The sequence below is a fragment of the Argiope bruennichi genome, chromosome 11, assembly GCF_947563725.1.
Source record: "Argiope bruennichi chromosome 11, qqArgBrue1.1, whole genome shotgun sequence".
Taxonomy (NCBI): domain Eukaryota; kingdom Metazoa; phylum Arthropoda; class Arachnida; order Araneae; family Araneidae; genus Argiope; species Argiope bruennichi.
In genome coordinates this window covers 35,052,872-35,071,440 of record NC_079161.1, presented here as the reverse complement: position 1 = coordinate 35,071,440, position 18,569 = coordinate 35,052,872, and the positions used below count along the sequence as shown (strand labels likewise).

Genomic DNA, 18,569 nt, shown 5'->3' with positions numbered 1-18,569 from the left:
CGTCTTCTATTTATAATTAATTAAATGGCAAGAAACTAATATGTTAACTCATAATTAAATTCTAACTTCTGTTGGTTTGTTAAAGGAAATTTAAAGTTTTCACAAAGTAATGAAATGAATTTACAAGTTTCATTTAAATTCTTAATGGAAGCTAAAAATGATGCTTTATTCGGAATACAAATTCGATGTAGTTTTAATTTTATTTCTTGCAATTTGGCTGTGTTTATTGGAAAGTATTTTAGTTTTTTTTATACTATTAATTTTAATGCTCATATTTTGTTTGTTGTTGTACAAAACTAAATGTTTTTTTTAAAAATTAGCTAAAAAATTTTTTTAAATGATGTTTTTAAAAAATTATATATATATTTTTACCTAATGAAGTAATAAATTAGTGTTATAGAACATTTAAAACATTTTTTATAACTGCAGGCATGCTTTGATTTTGTTATTTGCTAGTATTTATAGTAGCAATAAAGCATTTATATTTTGTGGTCTAAAAATTGCAATAATAAAAATCTGTAATCTCTTTCTTGCAGTTTTGTCCATTCTTTTTTTTTTTTTTTTTAATGTTGATAATGTGCATGATGAACTCTTTAAAATTGGTTTTCAAATTGAATAATTCGTACTTGTAAAAATATGCATTGTAAAGATATATATAATTTTAGCTAAGTTTTTGATAAAATATGGCTTATTTTCTGTTAAGAAAGTATGATAACCAAAAATCCTTAAAGGAATCATCAAAATATTCAATATTTTCTATTTTAATAAAAACTAATTTTTGTTTTGTTAAAATAAGATTTATATTGAATTAAAAATTATATGCATAAGCTGATTAATATTACATGATTTTAAAAAGTACTTTTTCAATACATATATTTCTTATTCTAATTTATTAATTTTTTTTCATAAATGCTTAATACATTTATTTATGCATACAGCAATTTAATTCTTCTTTTAATGCTAAAAATCAGAATTTTGATTGAAAGTAGCCAAACTAAATTTGAAAAGGTAATAGAATCAATTATTTCTAATTATACGATTGGTGTAATAATATTTTTAAAAGAAAATTTGTATTAAAAGTTCTAAAATCGTGGATAAAGTTGTTCTAAATGTTGAATTTTCTACTTTTATAATAATGCACCGAAGTTAAAACTTTAAAAGAAAATTTGGAATGTAATTTTTAATTTCAAAATATAAAAATTATTTTTTAATTTAATATAAAAATATTAGTGTATTCTAAATTAGTCAATAGAATTTTCAATTAAATTGTAAAATATCATTTGTTAATTTTTGTATAATATTTAAGTCATATTTTATTCAACACTTACATTTTCTCAAGAAATTTTTCTTTTTCTTAGTTTTTTGAAGCTTAATTTCTTCTCATTTTGATTTTCAATAATAATTCATGAAATAAAAATGATTTGCTTCACAAGCATTCATTATTGTAATATACAAATGTATATTAGTTAACCAAACCATTAACAAAATAAACATTTACTCCACCTTAAAAAATGCTATACTAATATTGTTTTAACTGATTCAAATGAGTGGATAAATACCAAGTGATGAATAGTTCTGAGATATTGTGTAAAAAAAATTATAAAGGATGATGAAAATCCTTAAAACCTATAAAACTTATATAGTTTATATACCTACTTTATCTTTTAGAATTAAGGTTTTGACTAAATTATTAAAAAAGACAATTTCTATGAGGAGATAGAAAAAAAAATGTTTTAGGAAAATAAAATGGGAAAATAATTTTTTTGTTTAAAAGTAATGAATAATTACAATGGAATAATGAATTTTAACACTGTTTATGTTAAATTGAAAAAAAGTATTTACAATTTAGAATCAATAATAAAAATAATCGTAATCTCTGCATCAAATTATCTGCAAATTCATTTGTTCAATAGGAATTTAATAACTTGGAGAATATGACTTTAGTCACTTGGAGACTTTAAATCAACTTCCATTGTCTCCATTACAAAAACGTAAAGAAAGGCTAATTTCCAAAAATAATTTAGTATTGATTCAATTCACCTTCAGTAAAAATTTTAAACTACTGACACAAGTAGGTTAAAACTGTCTGAGTGATTTAACTTACATATATCAATTGGATCAATAAAAGAAAATAGATGGCAATCAACTGAAGACAGATTTTATTCATTACAGAAAAAAGGATGGACAGAGAATGAATAATATCAGAAGGATCACAAAGTATGTTCTGATCATTGTTTTGATGAAGGAGTTTGTATGAAACCAGTATTTTAAAAATCAAAGTAGTTTTGTACATTTTAAATGCAACTGAAAGAACTTCCTGGGCCATTGTTTCACAAAAGAAGAAAAAAGAAATCTTTTAGCATATGAAAGAGCAGTTGAACTTGGATATGTATCATATAATTGGGAACTTCTAAAGAGATAAAGAGAACTTGACAGGAAAAAAAAAATAAACTTAATGAACAAAGAGAAAGCAAAATCATTTACAACTGGAATATATGATATAATATATTCTCAAGATATTGTATCAAAGCTGAAAATCTATGCAACTCCTCTCAAAATTCAAATTCTACCTCTAAATCATGATTCTTATTAATGCTTAAACCACAGCCTGAAAATTGGAAGGAAAAAAACTGTAAACAGTATCTTTCACTTTTGTTTCCAATATCATTTTAAATAAAAAAAAAAAAAAAATCTTTCTTTTTTATTTAGTTAAAATTACTTTTTAAAAAATCGTCTACCTCATTATTATTCATTGTAACTAAAAAGAATTTAAATTAAGTATGTTAAATGTATGATGTGTTATTCTTTGTTTTTTTATTAATTTTTTAAAAATTTTATGAAATAAAAAAAATTATATGCTTCCCTCCATTTCTCTCTTTTATCTTTATACTTTTTCTGCCTCTTTATAACATTAGCATATAAGATCATACAGTTTTTTTTTTATATGAATACAATTAATTGGAAAATAGATATCCATTCTGGATATTTATCCTTAAAATTAGATACCTGAATGCCATCACTAATCAACTCACACTTAAATTTCTTTACAGCATTTTTTTAAAAGAAAATTTTACTTTTGAAAAAAAATAATTATTTTGCGAATAAAAGAAACTTTTGTTAATGTTTCAGAAGAAAATTTCATAATTTCCAAATGTATTTTTTGAAGTTTTAAATACTAAATCTGAATGATAAAATGGTATTTTAACAAAATTTCGAATATGGCTGTGTTAATTTACCTAAGCATTTTTATTGAACAAATAAAATATCTTGAAGGGTACGAGAAATTGTGTTGTTTCAAGATGTCATACTGAATTGTTTACCTCGTTTGTAGATTTTTCAGCTACTACTGCAAACATAATATTCCATTTTTTTCCAAAGATTATTGTTATCAAATAATATTATTGCTGTCATACTTTTTTTTTTGTAGTCACTATATTGCATACAAACAAACGCGTAATGTTGAGTGATAGAAAAAACAAGTTTAAATTAATGACAAAAGAATAAATTCATTTTTACTTGATTAGTTAAATTTTGACAGTCTTGGGAATGAAATGAATTGTATTACAATAATAAAAATTATTGTAGAAATACATTCTAAAATATTTTTTTAGTTTATTAATATTAAAAAGACAATTGTATGATAATGAAATTGATATCAATAAAAGGATTTTGATATTAAGTTTAGAAAATGGTGTTAGTATCATTTTTGTACAATAATATATTTGGGAATTATAAGAGGAAAACATCAACATTTTGTTTAGTTAAAATTATAACTGGAAATTTTGATGCATTGCATCAAAGCACACGCTTTCATCTTTTAAAGCATGTTTGATAGATTTTCAGTTTCTGGAGTCGGCAGTCTGTCTTATAACTCATGTTAAAGTATAGATAAATATATGAACAACTATATATTTCTTCAGTAAGATTCAAATTACAATTGCATATCTGTATATTGACCTAATGTTATTCTTTGATTTGATATCCACCGGAATGCAGCATCTTGTAAAATTTTTATTCATCTACTATTCTATTTAAAAATGAAGGGTTTTTTTTATCAATTAATTTTCATAAACATTATTTTGATATTTTTCTTTAGCATTTTAATCATCAAAATAAAATTGCTTAAATGTAGTTTCTCAAAGAAAGCTTATTTGAAGAAAAGTATTTGTTAGATAGCGCAGTAACCGATGCTTTTATGAGCATAAAGAAAGAAAAATAGATACTTATGACAGTTCTGTAATTGATTTTTCCACTTCCATCTACTTATCTATCTCTGCTGCTTTTGAAAAGCTACCCCAATTTGCTTACGGCAACAAAACCACCGGGTGGTGGTAAGCAGATGCGCTCTTGTCTAGTATCATATGTGCTAAAGTTGTAGGATTAACGGAATTTAATTACCTTTTAGAGAAAACTTGGTAAACAGTTAGAAAAGCTGTAGGGAATGCATATTTCTCATTCTTATAATGTGAGTGATTGATGGATAATGATTCTTTTTTATGGGATAATCAACATTTTTCCCACGCGAAACTTGATAATTACACTTTAACCCATGTCTGGAGATGGGAAAATTCAGTGAACTCACGATCTAATTTCCTTCAAACAAATGCCTTCATTTTATAAAGGCAAATGAATAAATTTTTATTGAATTAAAAAAAAAGACAAATTAAGGAATATTTAAACAGACAGTTATTTGTTTACACAAATGATATAACAAAGTATTTGACATTCGCATTGATCTGTGAATATCCATTTTGAACGGATGATTTTTAAGTAAAGTTGATTAAACTGAATCTATTTTTCCCTTGTAGCATATAAATATTACAAACACTTGATAAAGAATATTGGAATTATTATTACGATTTATTTCTTATTTAATACTTTTTTATCGACGTATTTTAGTCAGTTTTTGAGTTCGCTGTTTTGAGCTGCATTTTAATATAGTTAATGTTTTGATAGCAATAATGGACAAAACCATTTTTTATACAACCATGTCGAATGAGTTTTATTTCAATATATAGTATGTATAAATATATATATATATATAGAGAGAGAGAGAGAGATTAATTAAAATTATAGTTGTAAATTTTGATAAATTGCCTAAAAGTACCCATTTTTATCCTCTAAATCACGTTTGCTAAATGTTAAGCTTTGGGGCGGCAGTCTGTCTTGTAACTCATGTTAACATATAGATAAACACATTAATAATTATATTATTCTTCAGTAAGACTGAAATTACGAACGGGTATCAGTATCTTACTCTAACGTTATTCTGTTGATTTAATATTCATTAATATTCATTAAAAAGGACCGAGAAGAGCTATTTGGAAGGCAGCATATAGCAAAATTTTTATTAATCTGCTTAATGATGAAGATTTTTAACCAAAAATTTTAATAACATGAGTTTTATATTTTCCCCTTTCTTGTTTGGTATTGTATTCATCAAAGAAAGAAATCGCTTAAAAGTAGCTTCTCAAATAAAGGCAATCGTTTGCAAAAATAAATGCAAGTTAAAATATCGATTTTTATTTATTCTTTTATTATTTTTTTTTATTGGGCTCAATTTTTCATTCGGTTGATATGTCTAATTTTTCTGAAAAGGATGTTGCATTATTTACAAAAATTTTAACATGATTAAATTTATAGATTGGATGTTGTCTCTGCATTAAGTTAGAACATTTATAAGGCAAAAACATATTCGAGATTTCTGAAGGCTAGACCGTTCGACCGAAAGTTGGTTCGTAATTTGAATAATAAATGTTCACTTAAGTTTTTAAAATTGCAAATAGGTTTTTTTTCTTTAAAAATTTATTGACGTTTTAACCCTTTGTCTCAATAACTTCGGAGCTTATTGTTGCATAGAAGTCATTCTTATGCCATTTTAAAATTCAAAATATTAATTATTCAGTGATATCAATTTTATTTCTGTGTAATTTCTTTTCATATTTTAATTAAATATTTGAAAATATTTTAAAGAATATTTTATAATAATACTTTCTAGTACCTTTGTTACAGGGTTGGTCTTAGAAAACGCGAGGCCCAATCTGAAACTATTTTCTATAATACTTATTTCTAGACAATTTTTACCAGTTATATAAAATAACTTATGTAAAAAAAAAAAAAAAAACCACTTTTTAAAAGATATTCAAATTAATGAATTAAAAGTAGATTTTAAAAAATTTTAATTGATTTTTTTAAAATTTTTAAATCATTGTTACTATTCCCTTTTGGCAACTAGCTGGTTTGCCTAGCATTAACATTTGCTTTTCAATTAAGTATTTTATGTAACTTGCTCTCTTAATAGATTCTCAAGCAAAATGTTTTTAAGCTTCAAATTTTTATAAACATATCACCGATACTATTATAGAAGCCTTTCCTTATTCTGATCGTTCTTCGATGCCTTTCTCTAATTTTCTATGAGCTCCCGTAAAATGTAAACTTGAAATTGAAGCCGGAATTGATAAAACTTCAATAAATACATTTTTTTAAAACCAAACACGTCTTTAAAAAATATATGAGTTCAGAATTAATATCTAATTTGTATTACAGAATATTTACATATTTTATGAATTAAATAAAAACATAATTCAATAATATTTTCTTTGGCCTCTTCATAAAATTTTATTTTTCATTTTGCTTTCTAAAAGATTTAAATGACGTAATATTTTATTTTATTTCAATTAAAAAAGTACTTCTGTAAACGATTATGAAGTCTAAATTTTATACGATCCTTCAGACCTACGAATCCTATTCAGTAAAATAATCTTGACCATCTAACGTTTCCATCTTTGCGGCAAATCTGACCGAGTTATAAAGCCTTGAATATCCTTATTTTAGGACAATCAAAAATGTAATTATTTTAGATTGATCAATCTTGGGGAAAATCAGCGCACTGATTTTGTATCTTCGAGGCAGTCAATGGAGTTCCGCGTTTTTATAAAACAGTGACATTCAAATTGTCATAATTCACTCAGTTTTGGTCACAAAAGGGCGAACTTTTTTTTTTATATAGTATAACAAAATATATATAGAAAAATTATTAAAAGCATGCCTCATATTTAAGTCAACTCAACATGGGAAAATAAACCAAACCTTCATATCTTGGTCATATCAGTGGGAAAAGGCTGAGATGAGGTATTAGGAGAAACAATGTAAATAGTTTCAGTTTCTCTTCAGTAATAAAATACAATGTTGTAAAATAAACTTAAAAACTTTTAAAAAATAAAAAAAAAATTATTTGGCAAAAAATTTTTCATCATTAAAAAGATAATGTTTTGAATTTTAAGATGCTGTACAAATTGTTTTTCTGCTATAATATTTTCAGAAATTATTGCAAAAACACCAAAATTTCACAAATTTTAATTAACTGAAAATTCAAAAAATCCCACAGAAATTTTAAATTTCCGCACTGAATATATGTGCAAAATTTGGTTGTTATAGATTAAACGATTTTCCCTGTACAGTACCAATACAAACACACAAAATTTTATCTTTATAATTAGTGCAGATTATATGCATTATGTAATTTAAAAATAAATTGTTTTTTTCCTCATATTCAGTACCGGATGACACTACTCATGTGAAATTAAAAATTAAGTAAATTGACAAGTTAATTTCTAGCAAAATTATGTATAGTCATAGAGAATACAAACGTGTAGTGCAATTTTGAACTGTGTCACTTGAGAGAATGAATAAAAATTCCATAACAAAACTTCATCTTTACAAACATGAAATGCATTATCTACTACTAATAAAGCGTATTATTAGCAGAGCGATCTCTACTAATAATAAAGATGAATATGTGTTTGCGCGTCTGTATATCTGGGTGTTGACGCTCTATTAATCAAACCGTAAGACATATAGCTACCAAACTTAGTACGCACTTACTATGTTGGACGGATAAAATGTGCACTTCGGAGCAATTTTTTAAAATTTCATTTAGAATTTTAATTAATTTAAAATTAAGCAAGTTCTTGATGTTTTTTCCCCTCGATAACTTTCAAAAATATTTCAGTATAAATGTTATTTTTATATATTCAGAAATATTTTTTTCATATTTAATCAATTTTCTAAAAATATTTTAGGCACATTTTCCAGCAAAAATCTTAAGAATTCTGAGCAAATATTAAGCGTATCAAGAATAATTATACAAAAGCATAAGAATTCTTGATGAACACCAAAATTATTATTAAATTTGCAAAAAAATGTTCAGTTTTCGTTTTACTGTGCGAATTATTATTCTGCCCTTTAAAAAAATTATGACTGGCAAAGCTGATCTCAGCAAAGTAAGCAATATAATTATCTAATTCTGCAAAAAAAAAAAAAAAAAAAAAAATCTGAAAAATTTATATTTAAAATATTTTTAATATGAAGAAAAATGACAATTTTTGTTTTGCTCTAGGTTAGAAATTAGATTGTATTGTTAAAAGACTAAAAATATCAAAGTGCATCCACGATGGTTAGTGGCGTTGGCAAAAAATAAGGAAAATGCATTGTAAAATGAATAGAATCATAGAAGTCTTCTAATATAATACTTATTATAGACTATCTATCAAAATTTGAAGCTTATAAATAATTTGCTTAAGAAGCTATTAAGACCCAGTTAAAGTATTTAATTGAAAATTTTAGCGGCCATTAACGTTGGCTAACCAGTTATTCGGTGACTAGTATTAAATAAAATGTTGCTATAGATATAACTCAGCAATAGAATGGAAATCACAAATAGAAAATGATTAAAACGTGTTTTTCACACGGATTAATAAACCAAAGATACTCGAAATTTATATATACTTTAAAACATATGCTTTAATTTTTAATTCATAAATGCACATAAGCTAGCCAACAAATGGACAAAAATTTGTATACTATTTGTAATAAGTAAATAGGTCACTATACTATTTATTTCAGTGACTTAACAAAGATTTATGAAAATTCTTTATTTGGTACAAAAAGAAAATTGAAATGCAAGAACATTGTCAGAAATAAATAATTTTTAGGACTTACATAAAAAATAATTGAAAATTCATAGATCATTATTATCGTTTATTATTAGGGAGCAATTTTTCTTGTTTTTATTTCCTTTTGCGAACTTTTTATATAAATCCGAAATCCAGCTGATTTCAGATCCAATCGATATAACTGCCCAACAATTTAAGCGTCCTTGCTGAATTAATGATCGTAAGTTTGTTTTATAATTAATGATTTAATGATCGTAAGTATGTTTTATAATTAATGATTTAATGATCGTAATTAATTTCAAGTTGGAAAACTTTATTTCTACAAATGCTAAAGAAACTGAAACTGTCAAGAGAATCCGTAGATGAATATATAAATTTGAAATGCGTCTTATCTGTTATCACAAGAGAGAAATTCAAAATTTTCATGGTTTTATTTTTAATTTTATTTTATTTCCAAAGGCATTCTTCAATTTCCTCACAAATCATTCAACTATCATATTTTCATTCAAAAAAGAAATCAGAATGGGATTTTTTCCCCCTTCTGCAAATTATTTTACGAAAAAAACTGTATTATTCCAAATGTTCCCATTAATGACATATGGATAAATGCGCCTTGTTAAAATGGTGATTAATAAATAAAAATGTTGATAGAATATCCATATCTACCATAATGGAAAAAAAAAAAATTTTTAATTTAAAAAAAAATATTTTTGTGAGCTCGCAAAAGTTAAAATAAAATTCTTAAAAATAACCCTTCAAGATTACAGGAGAATTCGAATTAAGAACAAATATCTTGTTTTTGAATAAATTCAGTGCAGAATAATAATTTCATAAATTCACATTTCCTCATTAAAAGGCTTTTATTTAAAAAATTCTTTATTCAAATTCTATAGAAAACACCACTTTTATAATGAACCAGAATCTAATGCATAAAATTCTAATTATTTTTTAAAGAAGAAATGCCTTGAAATTTTTATTTTCTGCTCATGAAAAGTTTCGCCACAGATCCATTAGTAAATAGCATGTTAAGTGGACTAGAAGTTAATAATTTCCGTTGCTGAAGAGTTTTAACTTTCCGAATTCTTCTAAATTGTAAATTGTAAATTCTAAAAAAAGATAGAAACAATGTTAGACAAAAAACTGGTAACAATAATGGAAACAGAAAAAAAGAGGGAAAAAAAAAAAAAAAAAGCTGATACAAATATAGTAGTAACATTGAAAACAGCTTTGAGCTTTTTTTTTTCAACAGTGAAATATATATTGTTGCAAAATACGTTTAAAATATATTTCAAAAAATGTATTAAATATTATAAGAAAAATTGTATGATAAACAAATTTGGTATCATTAAAAGGATATATATATATATATTAATTTTATAATGCTATAAAAACTATTTTTCTACTGTAAACTTTTAAAAAGTTATCCCGAATAAAGACCAATATTTGGCTTAATTTTTAATTAATTAAAAAAATTTTAATCACTCTGAAAAGCATATTTTTACCCACCAAACTAAATATTTGCCAAATTTGATTGATACATGTCAAAAAGGCTGGTTTGTAAAGTCAGCACATGTACAAACAGACAGAAGCTTTTTCCTTATGTTTAAATATCAAAATTTAGTTAAAATACCAATACATTTTCTCACTAAACATTCTTGCCAGCAGGCTTATGCCTTTTTAGTAAAGAATCACTCCCTAGCCCCTTTTTTCAATGAGCTAAGAATGATTTATTGGACGTTTAACTCGTACGGAAATGTCTGGTCCCAATACCCTTCTCGTGCCCACCTTTTTTCCCCCTACTAAATAGACAAAGTAGCTGTAAATTTTATGTTACGGACATACAATACCCTTCGTAAAAAGACTACTAAGATTCTTTTATGTTTGTTAAGGTCCATGGCAAGGCGGAAGAAAAATTAACCCTGTATGCAGGAAATATGAAAGAGACCTTATGAACGTCGCCCAATTGGAAGCAATCGACTAAAGACCGCTCCTGCTTACTTCTTGGTCTTATACTCAAGAATGTATTTGATATTGTCGATATTAAACACCATTTTTATTTACTTTATTGCTGTTGTAATTAAGGAAAAAGAACAATATAAAGATAGATTAAAATAAAACCTAAAATATTATTATACTACGATATTTCAAATTAAAGGTTCGAATCACCTTAATATTTATTTTTTGTATAATTTCTGTGATAAATTTGAAAAGAGAATATAAGTAGTCTATAGAAAATATAAGGATCTTTTTGATCTACCGTCAAAGAGATTTTTTTCCTTAATCTGTTCTCTCCTAGCAGATAACAAATGGTCAAGATCAATTACATGATGTTATTAATACCGGATAAGATTAATGTATTAATCATTGGAAGGAGTAATAGGATTTAATTGAACAAAATTAAAACACAGTGGCTGAAAATTTGCCATTGTAGGATGTCCCCTTTCCGGAAACTAAGAGAACTGCTCCACTTCGGACTCCTTCATGGTTTTTTTCTATCATTTTTCCTGATAGGTTTTCCAATATCCTTCTATTAATAGCGTTTGAAAAAGTCATAACAATAGTTTTTGAAGCAAATTTAATTGAATTTTTTATTTCTTAAGATTTGAAGTCTGATTGGAAGAATTTACTTGATAAAATCAAATATCATAAATCCCATTATGGGTTTGAAGGGGTTTATACATTCCAGCTTATTTTCATCAAATAATCTACAAACAAGTTCATTACATTTTCAGAGAATAAATGTAGATTATTCAAAGAATAGTAGTTGATTAGAAAAGATATATAGAAATTTATAGAAAAATTAAAGGTCCATGCTACACATTCAACATTAATATAACAATATAAGCGCATACCCGGCAGCTGAACATAAATGCTAAATAGAGAATCAGTCAATAAATATTAATTTTGGATTTTAAGAGGAGTCGGTGCATAACTAAGCAGGTATTCCATGTATGACATGGCTAGAGCCGAAGAAGAAACATGAGCTCTAATGTTAGCTAACTATTTAATAAATAAACACCGCGTTCCCCAATGATATAAGTAGACGGTTTTGTTTCACATTGAAAACACATTTACATTATAAGGATGATTACTGTTAGATGTATACTTTGGAAACGAAATCGAAATAATTAGGGATGTACCAGCTGCTTTCGGTGACCAGCTGGTCTGTCCATCATTCATTTAGTATTACTTTAATTATGTCAATTAAAGTATTTGCAATAAATTTGATTTTTTTAAATTAATGCATGAATTGCAAAAAAATTACAAGTTACATATAACTGTAAATTATTATAAAAAATACTGTTTATGAGAATTTTTTTTGAGAATTATTTTTTTTAATACTTAATTTTAGTTTAATTCTTCTTTAATTCTTAGTTTTTTATGTGAATTACTGTTTAAGCAAACTATAATATATAAATAATTAACATAACCTTCGAAAAGAATTATCTTGCAGTTGATAGAGGACTTATTTAATGATTGGGCTAAGAAGTAAATATATTAAAACTAATAGAAAGTTAATTTTTAAAATTGCTTTTTATTAAATGGTAGAAAAAACTCATAAAAAGCTGGTCAAATAAAAAAATCAACTGTATTTTATTAGGAAAAAAAAAGAGAAAAAGATGATAATCCAGTTATACCTAATTTTTAATTTTATGTTAACCTAAAATAAATGAAATAAAATAAATAAAAAATAAATAATAGAAATGACAATAATAAAGTAGATTTGAATCTTCATCCAAAATATTATAGAAAGCCAAGATTGTAGATTTTAATTGTTTAGTTTTATATTATCTTTAAAAAATTAAAAAGACAATAATATGCGCATAAAATTGTATTGAATATCACTGCAATGTGCTCATACAGAAGTATAGTTTACTAAACCAATGAAAAATATTTTTGAAAAATATGTTTAAAAGTATTTTGAAAAATACTAAGATCAAAGAAGAAAAATATTGAATGGAATTAAAAAAAAAAAAAGATAACTGAAAAATTAATTTTTTTTAAAATTTAAAATGTTTTTGGTCAGTGATATATTTCGAAGTTATAAAGAAAATGCTGGAATTTTGTTAATTTTTTATTAAAATTTTAATTTAATTTTTGAAACAAGATTTCTTAATATTGCTATCTAAGAAATAGCTAATTGTCAGCCAAATTTGGAAGCTCTAAGTCCAACAACCTGCCTCGAAAGATGCAATTTATTGATAGCATGCCATCCTATAAATTTTATTATATTAAAAGTATGAATAATTTTATCTCATATTTTTTAACAAAGAAAAATCGTTCAGCTTTGATTGAAAAATGAAAATGATTTGTCTTTCATTTACAATATTGCTGAAAATCAAAATTTAAAAATTTGTTAAAATAAAGAATATTACAAGATTTTATAATTAAAAAGATATATGTCTAAATATACTTTTATTTTAAAGATGAATTAAAATCTTTTTTTAATTTGGAAACATTTTCGAAAGTTATTGCAGAAAAACTTCAAACTTTTTCGCTGTTTTTAAATAATAAAAATTAAAAAATTGCTCTACCAAACATTACATTTTCCTACCCTCCTTTCCTACATATTTATTCTTCTCTGCATACACACGCGCACGTTCTCCTTTATTAGAAAAAAAATTTGCATTTAGTAAAAAATTTATATATATATTATATGGAGAGTCCTTGCAGCCAAATGTTATTTCGAATCGCAATAACATAAAAGAATTTATTTATTCAAATTTCGCATGAAAATATTTCTATTATTATCCACTGTTGGAGACGTTTTCTTTCAAATGAAAAATAATTATACAATAATAAAATAAATAAAAAATAATAAATAAATACATTTATATTTTCAATAAGTTATTTAATAAATAATAATTTTTAACAAATGACCTAAAAAATTCTTAATAAATAAATACATTTTAATAATAATAAAGAATTTATTTACATCAAAATCAATTTAAAATAAAAAATTATCAGATGAATTTCTGAAAGAGTGTAAAAGAAACGAGTAAAGTTTCAGAAAGAGTAAAAGAAACGAATCAGTTTGACGATTCCAAGTGTTGGTGGAATAAAATAAAAAACAAAATCGAGGAAATGAATAGGAAATAGGAAATGAAAAAGATTGGCATAATTTGCCACAAATGTGCTTATTTGCCAAATCTTATAACCCCTATTGTAGTTAATCCTGCAATTGGAATAGTTCTTGTTAGCGCCTATAGATGGCTGTAGACTGCTGGCGCCGTCTACAGGCACTAATTGGAACCTAGCTTGATCCTCCAATACGTCCTCCGGTTAACTCTACCCGCAAAATTACACATATGTTTCTATTTACAATTTACTTCATGCTTGTCGCGATTGCAGTTAAAGTTCAACTTTATGAAATAATTGTTTGGAAAATAATATGATTTAATTAACATTATTTTATAAAATAATGTTATGCAAGACAAAATAGAAGAAAATTAATTTCAGTCCATCAGATATTCCAGAAAAAATATAGCATCAAAGAATAAATTCGAGTTGTTTAGGCATATGAAGCATTTGTTTTGTTAACACAGCAGGATATTAGTTACTGTGTGAATATGCCGGCTTAAAGTCCTTGTAAAATTTTAACAGTAAAATAAATATTTAAAGTAAAAAGCGAAAAATTAATAGTTTTTAATTTCAAGAAATTTAGTCATAAGCTTTGAAAAAAGCTTAGTTTTTCATTTCATTTGAAAATCGGAAACCGAAATCTAAATGTATTTCCAAGCTGAGTTCTTTCATTCAGTACAGTTTTTGTTTTTTGTTTCAAATGTGTGATGAGGTAGTGATTTAAAAATTTTCTATATAAGGCCATATATTACATCGAGTAAGTTACTGATTTTTCTTTAGCTAATTTTAAAGATTTCAGTGGAATATCTTTGTTCTTGTGTATGATACTTGTGTAAAATTATCTTGACAAGAAGACTGTCAGAAAAGACCACGCCTATCAAATTATTTTTTAAAATTAAATTATTTTACCGATGTATGTTATCTTCCCGTTTTTTTCTAGCATGACTCAGTTAGTTATTTAATTTGTAAGTATTGATTCATATGACAGTCTGACTTGCTTCAAAGGAAAAATTTCACCAACAAAATATATTACGGATTTTAACAGGTGCATGGATATAAATTCGTGATTTTTCCTTTTTCATTACACAATTTTTTAAGCCGGTATTGATTTTTGTTACGTTCTTCCAAATATTATATTATTGCATTAGATATAACCCTTTAGAACTTATTACTATAGTAGTTTTGTCTGAGATCTCTTTTTTTGTGTTGTCGAAAATTATAAAGAAAAGTTAGTAATTAGTTTCATTCCATTCACATCTGCTTGTATCTATGAATTGAACAGTTAGAGTAGTGATTATTTTTTACTGTGAAACAAAATATTAAACAGTTGAAAAATAATAATAAATTTGCTGCAAGATTGGACTTAATAACTCTGTATTGCAAAAATTATACTGCATTCTTGAACAGTCAGAAAGATCAGATTTCAAGAGAAATGAAGGGTAAAGTAATGAAAATTTTTAAGTTTGAAAATAATATTTACATAATATAAACTAATAAAGCAGAATGTAAGCTTTGTGTTAATAGAATAATAAATGAATTATTGCATGCAGTGGTGAATTTAGATGGTCTGCAGGCTTCAGTTGTTCCCCACTTTTAATAAACTTGTCACCGATTTCGTTTAATATTTTTAAAATTTAATGATTAATTTTTAATAATTTTTTTTATTTTAGTAATTTTGTGAAATTATTGGATATTTTTATTTATTATGATTCATTTTATATTGCAAGCAGGTTTATGCTCAATAATATTTAAATAAATCTTGTGTTTATGAATATTGTAATAACTAAGTAAATATAGTGATGCAAATAGGAACTTGTTTAATTATATTTGGCAAAGTGATATCTTGATATTTATATTAAGTATTATCTTGATGTTTTATAATTGATAGAATTTTTAATTTCTACATCCTTATTTATATGGCAATGAATGTTAGCATTTTTTTTTTTCTAACATCAGTATTGACTCTGTCCACCAATCAGTCTTAAGTAATTGTTTAATCAGAAATCTAACACATATCATGTCAATGTAAATGTAATATAACTAGCATTATTGCTTTCATCTTTGATACCTAAATTCAAAATTTGAGATCTTTTTATGCAAATATTTTGAACATTATTTAATTGAAAATTTTTCATGGTAAATAATTTCTTATTGTTTTGTATTGCAGTAACTATTTAGAATTTTTCTTATATCTTATATCCATGAGTGAATTTTCAATCATATGCATAAGTTATAACAATATTCTCTTAACATAATAAATCAATTTTTTTTTCTTTTTCTTTTTTAGGTTTTGAATTTTAGATTGCATATTCACTAAAATAAATTATGTTGCATATTTTGCACAAATAAATTCTGCAATTGTATGTTTGTTGTTCTATAAAATGTGCAATAGTATACCAGCAGCTATGAAGGATCAAAAAAGCTTTGAAGTTATTGTGCAGGACTGTACTCCTGAAAGGAAAGAGGTCGTTGACAAATTGGTTCAACGATCCGAAGCAAGGATCGCCGAGATGGAGAGGAAAAAATATGAAAAGGACACTAGAGCATCCGTTTATGAGCAAACTGACTACTTCAATGTCACGTTTAATTATCAGAAGCAACAGATTGAATCCAAGTTATTGAATGCTCCTAATATAGATAAAAGTCATCTTACTTCTTATTTTGATGAAATAGTGAGAGATTTTCAAGAATTACAAAAGTTTTTGTCTGATTCTACATTATTTTTGCCTACTTATGATATTAAGAAAGGTCAAGAAAGTCTTAAGGTGTTACAGGATGAAATTCAAGCAGCTCAGAATGATTTAATTCCTAAAAAAAAATTTGCTTTTAAGAATAAAAAGAAGATTCCAAATGGTGTTAAGGCTCCATCTTGTCCAGAAAAGATACAACCTAATAACATCATTGAACCTATGTCAATGGTTAAGCTTTGCAAATGTGGTTTCAAAGATATATCTAATGAGAATTTAGTCAAATTCAGAGAAGAGATTGAAAAGCAAGATGTTGGTCTCCATCATTTGAAAAACTGTACTGTCCATCTATATGGTGCTCCAAGCACTATATTTATTAGTGGTTTAACCGATTGTTATATATTTGCTGGTCCTGTATCAACATCTGTTTTCATAGAGAATTGTAAAGACTGTACTTTTGTTTTTGCTTGTCAACAACTTAGGGTGCATTCTTGTGTAGACTGTTACTTTTATTTACATGTAACAAGTAGAACTATTATTGAAGACTGCAAGGAATTATATTTTGCTCCTTATAATTGGACATATGATGGTCAAGATGAGGATTTTATTGTATCTGGAATTGATAAAACTAAAAATAACTGGGATTCTATTGATGACTTTAACTGGCTAGTTATTGGTACACCATCTCCTAATTGGTATTTTCTAGATGCTGAAAAATATCAAACATGGAGTTGATTTTTAGCAGATTATAATGTACTATGCCATTTTTTTAATGTGATAATTTTTTATGTTTATAGGTTTTGCAAATAAATATGCACATATTAATTGTTAACCTGTTTTTACTAGATTAATGATTAAAAGACAAAGCATGTAATAAGTTGTTGAGTACTTTTAAATGATATGCATTGCAAATAACAGAATGTCAGTTTGAAACATTGCTGTTCTATATCTATTAAATGCATTTGACCTAATAACAAAGCTGTAGATCTAGATTTTTAATTAAAAATCTTAGCCATATTTGGCTTATTGTTGAAAGTGAATATACATTATAATTAGGTTTGAAATTTATAAATTATGCTTAATAAATTGTACATTTATTTTTAAATGAAATATATATATATATGTTCACTGCATAAGAGCTTATAAGTTAAAAATACACAAAATATTTAAGCTTCTAATAAATTTCTTTTTTGCATATTTCTTTGTGTATTTGTATTTATATTTTTTTCAAGCAAATTGAAATATGTATGTGGTAATGTTTTAGGAATTGTTTAAAGACAAAATTCTAAACTGTTTGATAACAGAAATATATTTTTATTTATAGACTGAGAATAGGTGATAAATTTAACCTGCTCATTCATAAGTATAAAAATTTTAATTTATGTGCCAGAATTTTTTTAAACTATTGACAGTCACAAATCAAATGCTTAATTTCGTATGATGAAAATTATTAATCAAACATTGTTTGCTGTCAAACTTCTAATAGTAAGACAATATATACATTTTTAATACCATAATTTAAACTGCAAAAGGTATGTCAAATATAATTATTTTTTGTATTTTGACTGATATTATTTTTACATGGAAATCATTCTAACATGCACTGATTTGTAGAAATCTTCAATTTAATTTTTTAAAAGTTTTGCCAACTTTAGTATTTTATTTAGAGAAATGAGATGTAAATGTATTAGGAGTTTTCATTTTATTGATTTATATAATTCAGTTAAGTTTTTTCTTAAAATATAATTTGGAAATTAACAAATAACTTGTCACATACTTATTTTATTCTTTTCTAAAATGTAGATTTGGTTTGTACTGATAATGAAAGTATTAGATTAAGATTTCA

At 25.1% G+C, this 18,569-nt stretch overlaps 1 protein-coding gene across 2 annotated transcripts; it reads left to right on the top strand.

Moving 5' to 3' along the window:
- The first annotated feature begins 14,695 nt into the window (after positions 1 to 14,695).
- On the top strand, positions 14,696 to 17,891 carry LOC129957114 (tubulin-specific chaperone C-like). 2 transcript variants are annotated; one of them, XM_056069265.1, is made up of 2 exons: positions 14,696 to 14,793; positions 16,324 to 17,890. In XM_056069265.1, the coding sequence occupies exon 2, from the start codon at positions 16,418 to 16,420 to the stop codon at positions 17,456 to 17,458; it is 1,041 nt and encodes a 346-aa protein (XP_055925240.1). In that variant the 5' UTR covers positions 14,696 to 14,793; positions 16,324 to 16,417; the 3' UTR covers positions 17,459 to 17,890. The 2 variants fall into 2 exon arrangements, with proteins under 2 accessions (XP_055925240.1, XP_055925241.1); XM_056069266.1 differs by lacking the exon at positions 14,696 to 14,793 and adding an exon at positions 14,830 to 15,001 and having other exon boundaries at positions 16,324 to 17,891.
- The last annotated feature ends 678 nt before the right edge of the window (positions 17,892 to 18,569 follow it).

Excerpts from the sequence above, each read along its gene's own strand:
- LOC129957114 (XM_056069266.1), top strand. The coding sequence starts at position 16,418 with ATGTGCAATAGTATACCAGCAGCTATGAAGGATCAAAAAAGCTTTGAA.